This window comes from Carlito syrichta, unplaced genomic scaffold (assembly GCF_000164805.1).
Source record: "Carlito syrichta isolate Samal-C Ts95f unplaced genomic scaffold, Tarsius_syrichta-2.0.1 Scaffold315224, whole genome shotgun sequence".
Classification (NCBI taxonomy): Eukaryota; Metazoa; Chordata; class Mammalia; order Primates; family Tarsiidae; genus Carlito; species Carlito syrichta.
In genome coordinates, this window is record NW_007259320.1 from 763,977 (window position 1) to 771,799 (window position 7,823).

Genomic DNA, 7,823 nt, shown 5'->3' on the forward strand with positions numbered 1-7,823 from the left:
TCGCTTTGCAAAGACGAGCCGTGCGCGCCGGACGCGGGTCGCGTGGTGCGAAGAGCAAGTTTCAGCAGGTAGCGGCCCGCGCGAGTTCACGCAGTTTTCAGTTTTCGTGTTTATGCCCGGAGCGTGTGCGCGCGTAGATGTGCTTGTTCCCCCCCTTCGGGTTCCCGAGGGGCGGTCGCCACGGGTCAGGCGCTTTAAACCGTGAAAGGCACGGCCGAATCAGGGTTTTGGCGGAATTTTTCCCTTTTTTTTTTTTTTTTTCTTTTTAATAAGAGTCTGATGCTGTTCCCGGAATGTTGGAAGTAGCAGAGACCATGTGGAGCATGTTGTCCTTGGTGAGTAGTCTGCGGTGTTGAAGAAAGTAGGCGGCTGGGAGGCGTCTCAGTCCAGGCGGTGTGCTGTACCCGAGGCTGTTCTGGTGCCTCTTCGGCTGGGACTGAGGTTCTGTTGAGGTTTGGTCGCTGTCTCATCAAAGGGCCGCTGTGACTGCCAGTTTCCATCCCTGCTGTGTGGAGAGCACTGGATACGATCTGGGCCGGGAAGTGAGATAATTTGCCCGGGCAGAAATTGGTATGGCCAGGAGTAGACCCCCAAGACTGGTGTGTTTTAAGCGAAGAGGGCAGCTTTATTTATACCCTGCTGTTTGGAAGCAACTCAGACATCGTATCGACTCATCTGCAAATATTTCAGTGTTGGTAAGATAAGGACCCTAGAAAGCTGGTGTTTCGATGAGGCAAAGCGGTGACTTTATTGCCTTGAGAGCTAAGATCTTGTGGATGTGTTCATCAGTGAATTCATTATCAGGAGTGTTCTTGTATAAAGTCGCTTTCTGGGGAAGGCATGTTAACATGAGCTAGCTAATGAACTACAGCAGGGTTTTCAGGGAGTGAGTCAGCCAGGGTTGACATTAGCATATAATCAAATTTGATTAAAGATGGAAGCAGACTACTAAGACTGATTTGTGAGTAGATTGAAAAGGGTTTCTTAAAATACAAATTCCTTCGCAATTGGTCATTAGCAAGCTTCAGGCTAGTTTTTGCCAAATGTGTTGTGAAATAAAAACTAATCTTGGAGCATATTGTTAGCCCCCAAACTACAGAAAAGTTACAATTCTTAGCATTTGTATGTGTGGTAACGCTGAATTCTCATGTCTATTCTAAAAGCTTTCCATTTACCAACTTAATATTCCTTAAAACAATTTTAATCGAAGTAGTCTGACTCCATAGCCTGAACTCTTGAGTCATCTCTCAGGTCTGTGTCACCTCTTGTCACAGTAACTGTGTGACCTCAAATTACTTAACCTCTCTGTGCCTGTTTCCTCATTTTTAAGGATTGTAATGGTATCTTTCTTTATAGGATTGACGAGTGGTTAAATACTTAAAGCACTACCTGACACAGAGTTGAGGCTTCAGTAGAGGTTACCTGTAAAAAAAAAAAAGGAGAAAGCTCTGAAAAAATTACGCTCAAATTTTATGCCTTTAAATTATTTCCTTTAAAAGGTAGTAAAATAGACTAACTGGTATTGAATGTCTGGTAGAGCTTATAATTATCATATAATAATTTGCTCTAGGCAAAACTTAGGGTGACTAAAAGTAGATTTGCTTTGTTTTACTGGTTTGTATATTTAATTGCTTCATATTGGTTTCTTTACAGGTTTCTTTACCTCCAGAAAGAAGAAAAATTGGCATCTTGCATTCTGGAAGTCCATTAAGAGTCTGAAGTCAGGGACTTCTTTCAGATTTGGACATGGCTAGTCGAGGAGCAACGAGACCCAACGGGCCCAATACTGGAAATAAGATATGCCAGTTCAAACTAGTGCTTCTGGGCGAGTCCGCTGTCGGCAAGTCGAGCCTGGTGCTTCGCTTTGTGAAAGGCCAGTTTCATGAGTTTCAAGAGAGTACCATTGGGGGTGAGACATTTGTTTTCTCTGCTTCATTTGATTGAATCATTCATTTGACAGAAAATATTTTGGAGTTCCAGTTGTGTGATTATAAATAACTAAGTAGGTCATAGATTGAAGAAAAGAGCTGTTCAGCTGACCTTAAGCTTTAAGATCTACCTTTATCTTTGTTAAAGTGATCTCTTTTTTCTTTGTTAATCCCCAGTGCAGTTGTATTGTAGCTAAAATACAGATATGAGTAGAATCAGTGTCTCAAGTAATAAAATTTGGTTTGGTATTTTTCTTACTAATGACTGAAGTTTCTTCAAGATAACACTTTTCGTGGTTATCTTCAGTTATATTGGCTTTAGATCGAATAGGAGTTCACCTTAAATTCTAATTCTGTTTCACTGAACAGTTTGTAAACTTATGTATACTGATTTGTAAAGTTGAGTATGTTTCATTAAATGGCATTAGATACAACTTTTTTGTTTAAAAGACTGGGGCTCCCACTCTTACCCAGTCTGCATTGGCATGATTAGAGCTTTCTGCAGCTTCAAACTTGGGCTCAGGCGATCCTCCCACCTCAGCCTCCCAAGTAGCTGGGCCTACAGGCAGGTATCACCATACTACCATGCCTGACTAATGGGTGTTTTAGAACAGGGTCTTGCTGTGTTGCCCAAATTGGTCTTGAACTCCTGGCTCAGCCTCCTGAGTACCCAGGATTATAGAAGCTAAGATATACATGCAAGAATACTGCTGGGGTGGAGAAAGAGAACCAAAAAGTGATTAACGGTGAGGGATGTGACAGAAAAATGGAGCCTAGAGAGAAAGATAAAAGAGAGAGAAGAGGTAGAGTAAGACCGCACGAGGTGGGACTGAGGAAAAGGTAAGATGCAGGACAAAAAGGAGACAGCTAACGGTGTGGTGGTGTTGAGGAAAGACTGGGAATTAGAAAAATTAGAAAACTTAAGCCAGGTGTGGTGGTACATGCCCATAGTTCCAGCTGTTGGGTAAGCTGAGGCTGGAGGATTTAGCCAAGGAGTTAAGAGTCTCAACTGGGTAGCATAGCGAGACTCTGTCTCTAAGGAAAAAACACTGACTTCAATCAAAGAAACCTGTAGTTAGACCCAATAGTGAGGCAAGACACCTTCTTTTGGGCCTCAGTTTGATTTGTAAAGTGATGCTTTTCAGTTAGATGATGGAACCACATGGCTTTGAGTTTCACAATATTTTGTGATATATAGTTACACAGTACTATATTTTCTAAGGTATTCATTGATATATTTTAGCCCCATACTTTTAAATAAAGGTCAGACTTCTGAAATACATAAGACAAATGGGTCATCACTGACTTGTGATAACTTACAATCTGTCTTTCCGAAGCAAAACTTGGTACTGGGTGATTAGTGGATACTGTTAAGCAAATACACTTAGGAATGTTATTCATACTCTCAGACCCTTCTAGTAAGATACATTACTGAACTCTCACTATCTTCTGATTTTTTTCCTACATGTAAGAAGCATACTAGGAAAGTGCTATTTTCATTTTAATAGACTTAGATTGTTAGCCTCTTGCCTTTGTATGTCATGTTACAACGTTACATTGTTTGAATTTTTTAAAAAATCATTACTGAGCATCAGAAAGTATCATGAAGCTCTTGAGTCAGAAATCTTGGCATTTTTTAAAATGTCAGTGCACAATATATCATACATCCTATGTGATTTTTGTTCATATCTGGTTTAGTAATGAAATGTTAACCTCAGGAAACATTTGGCCTCCACCACAAGCAATTTGGGTCAAAACCAAGCGGCCCATCTGGTAGGAAGAGTCCTGAAAACTGCTAGGTTATGTCTCCCACCTTAAACCACTTGCTTGTCAGTGGCGGTGTTTCCCAAAGTATATATGCATTCTGGATTAAATACCTGGGCCAGATAAGTATGGACCTTGCTATACGAGGGGGGACCCCCGAGAAATCGAATGATCCTTTGGTGGGCGGGCCCCTTGTAGGACACTTGGAATTCGTTCCTCTGGATCAAACGGTCAACCCAAGTTTTTATCTGGAAGTTCTGAGAAGGTTGCATCATGACTTGAGAAACATCCCAAATTGTGGTGACTGATTCTTCCACCATGACAGTGCACCTGCCCACACTGCCCTGAGTGCTCAGCAGTTTTTGACTGAAAAACAGTATGACCCTCATGCCCGATCTCCCTATTCACCTGGTTTCACCCTGAGTGACTTTCTTTTTGTTTCTCTGGTGAAAAAAAGTCCTTAAAGGAAAACTGTTTGCCAGTGTGGAAGAGGTGAAACAAAGAGCAGGATCACTAAAAGGCATCAAAGTTGACAAGTTCAGAAACTTTTGAGTGTTGGAAAGAGCATCTGGATAGGTGTATGGCATCCGACCGGGAGTGCTTTGAAGGTGACTGAAGTTTAAACATGTTAAGGATAAATATAAATTTTTAATAAATGAATTCTGGGTTTTTGAGGTCCCCCTCATATGCTACCCTTGCCTCCATTAAGATAATAAAAACTCTGTGACGGACTATACCACAAAACTTAATTCTGGGAAACTTGGCAAGATCCTAAGACTAGAATTTTTATTGTTTTGGATAATACAGTCATCTTCTAAGTTTATTTTTTCTAATGACATCTCAAAAGAATGTTTAAAAGAAGCATTAAAACATCAGTGAGCCTCGGTGGCTCAGCCTGTAATCCCGCGCCTTTGGGAGGCTGAGGTGAGTGGATTGTCTGAGTCCGCGTGTTCGAGACCCGCCTGGGCAGCGAAACCTCATCTCTACAATAAATAAAAAAATCAGCCAGGCGTGGTAGCGCGGGCCTGTAATTCCGGCTACTCGGAAGGCTGAGGTGGAGGGATCGCCGGAGCCCAGCAGGCGAGGCTGCGGTGGCCGGGAGCTGCCACTGTACTCCAGTCTGGGCGACCGAGTGAGACTCCAACTCCAAAAAAAAAAAAAAAAAAAATCAGTGCATCATAAGAGCTCATCAGACATAGGTGTCTCTATATGTAGTCTCCATTTTCACTTAACACCAGTTAGACTGTATAGTTCATTAATGAATTTTTCATAAAGATTGCCATTCCTATGTGTAAAGCTTTCTTAATATTTCCCACTTGTATGGATAGAATACAGCTGTTTAAAAAGAATTTGCATCCACATTTCTTGTGTTAATTCTCATTGGAAACTTTTTCATTATGCTGACTGCATATTATTCAGGAGATAGGACAGTACTATCATGAGTACAGCTGTGGGCACTGTTCTTTTATGTTCTTTGCTCACAGTTCTTCACCCTTAGGAACTATAGTAGCTTCTAAGTACTGAAGAATTTCAAGGCTTGAGTTATTTAATGTTTTTATTTTGGCTGATGTGTGGTGGAAGTTACCTAAAAAGTGAACCTGGCCAACTCTGTTGCACATCATAGCTCCTTAGTTTTTACTTGACTTTATATCACTTAAAATTTTCATCTCTATTTGATTGTGTTCGAAGGCGGAAATCATGTTGCATTCCTGAATTTGTGGATTCTGGATTCATCAAGAATATCAAAATTTCTTCTGCAGTTTGTGTGGCTCTTTAAAATGATAACATGATTCAGGAATTCTTTTTGTCTCACTATACCATGTACTCCTGACCCAGTGGCGCTCTCGGTGACTTAGGTGCAGCGGGATTAGCAGTTTGGGGGCTTTCTAGCTTGTTTGTAGGGGTTTGAAGTTTGCCTGATGTTTAAGTTCCTATTGTTTGTCTGATACCAGCCCAGAGATTAGTGAGGAGCACTACGCGTGGAGAGTTCTGCCTTCTTCACTTGCCGTCTCATCTCTGGGTTCTGCAAGCTCTTTTTTTCAAGGAGAAGTGCTTCATACCACAGTTTTAATTTGGTGTGCGCTGATCAATAAACGTTTTGTAGATTCTAAAGTTTACTTAGGTGATGGAACTATATGTGAAAATAGGGACATTAACAACATTCCTCTTGCTGATGATGTGGTTTTTTTAGTTTTAGCTTGTTTATTTGAGTCAGAGTCTCACTGTGTTGCCCAGGCTGGAGTACAGTCCCATGCTCACAGCAATGGCAGCTGTGACCTGCTGGACTCAGGCAGTCCTTACACCTCAGCCTTCCAAGTAGCTGGAACTACAGGTGTGCGCTGCCACACCTGGCTCATTTTTTTAATTGTAGAGATGAGGTCTCGCCAAGTTGCCCAGGTTCTGGTCTTGAACCCCTGGGATCAGGCAGTCCTCTTGCCTCTGCCTCCCAAAGTGGTGGGATTATAAGTGCATACCTTGTAAGCTTTAGTTTAGAGTAATGGTTCTCAAACCGTGTCCCTTGTTCCAGAAACATCTGTATTATGTGGGAACTCGTTAAAATGCAAATTCGCATATTAAATCAAAACGCGAGGGTGGGGACAGCGATCTAAGGTTTCAACAAGCCCTCCAGATGATTCTGATACATGCTAAATTTGGAGAACCACTGCGTTATATGTTCTGAGTGGTCCATTCATTTATACTAAAGTTGGTTCTCCCACAAGTGGAATCGTTGCTTTTTTTTTTTTTTTTTTTTAGAACTGTCATTCTCGTAGGATTTTCAAAAGCATTGTTCATGTAGCTACTGTTGTGTGAGAATTGCAGGTGTTGTACTGTCACATCACATGCTATCTGCTGCGTCTGTAACATGAGAGCCCCTTCCTGCTACACTCAGTCTTCTGCTAGGCACCTTGAAGCGAGTGTGACCCCATTCTTTGTCCCATGAAGGGTATTTGCCTTTTCTCTACTTAGGGAGTATTCATAGTTTTCAGTCACCTATACCAATATGCTCTCATTTAGTGCCACAAGTAATCAAGTACTGACTATACACAAAATTAATTAAAGAAATTAAGCACAATTATTAACCTTAAGTGGAATGTTGCTTCTACTTCTTTTTTTATTTTTTAAGTTTTTGAGTCAGAGTCTCACTCTGGAGTGCAGTGGCATGCTCAAGACCACCGTGGCCTCAACCTGTGGGCTCAGGTGATCCTTCCCCTTCAGGCTTTCAAGTAACTGGAACTACAGGCATGTACCACCATGCCCAGCTACTTTTTTGATTTATTGTAGGGATGAGGTCTCATCAAGTTGCCCAGGCGGGTCTCGAACTCGTGGACTCAGGCTGTCCTCTCGCCTCTGTCTCCCAAAATGCTGGGTTGACAGGTGTGAGCCACCGTGCCCAATTTGCTTCTACTTCTGCATTTAACATCCATCTCATTGGGTAGCCTGGCTAACCAGTTGTTTTTCTTTTAAAGCAGCATCTAGTGGGATAAAAAGTTGTTAAAATTAAGGAAAGCAAGGCTTATTTCAGAGTTATTAGCAACACTATTTTACTTTAACAACGGCCAGATCTTTCTCAAGGATAAACCGTTGTGGTTAAGAGGGCAGACTATCCAGATTGTTTGAATTTAAATAGTAGCTCCACCACATAACAGCTCCATGATCTTAGGCAAGTCACACTCAGATTTATTTTCCTCTTGTGTAGAAGTAATGGTACTGACCTTGAAAAATTTGTTTGTAAGGACTAAATGAACTAATGCATATAAAGTTCTTATCACAATGCCTGGCAGAGTAGAATGCTTATTAAATGTTAGCTGTTATGACTGCCATTACCGCTGTTGCTTTTTGCTGAGTCATTTTTATCACTCTTGATATTTTTGTTGTATTGTGACATAGCATTATTTTGGAATGGTGACTGTTAACACCTAGTACATACCATTGACAGGGCTTACAAAATTTGAGGACTTGGAAATTCATTTTGTATTTTTTTGTCTTTTATATTTTTTTGATTCTGAACCATTGCTTGAAGGATTTGAAAATTTTAAATAATTTTAGTTCCAGGCATTTTTCACCTGTCAGATAGTTTCTTTTTTTTTTTTTTTGAGTTGGAGTCTCACTCTGTCACCCAGACTGGAGTGC

At 41.1% G+C, this 7,823-nt stretch overlaps 1 protein-coding gene across 3 annotated transcripts in view; it reads left to right on the forward strand.

Moving 5' to 3' along the window:
- The first annotated feature begins 271 nt into the window (after window positions 1-271).
- Window positions 272-7,823, forward strand: part of RAB5A (RAB5A, member RAS oncogene family) — a 35,073-nt gene continuing 27,521 nt past the window's right edge. The window contains exons 1-2 of one of the 3 annotated variants that reach the window (XM_021706146.1): window positions 272-335; window positions 1,654-1,909. In XM_021706146.1, the coding sequence (XP_021561821.1) occupies window positions 1,747-1,909 (163 nt within the window). In that variant the 5' untranslated portion in view covers window positions 272-335; window positions 1,654-1,746. Of the gene's footprint in view, window positions 336-1,644; window positions 1,910-7,823 lie in introns of those variants that run through there. The other 2 variants (XM_008072477.2, XM_021706145.1) reach the window with 2 other exon arrangements.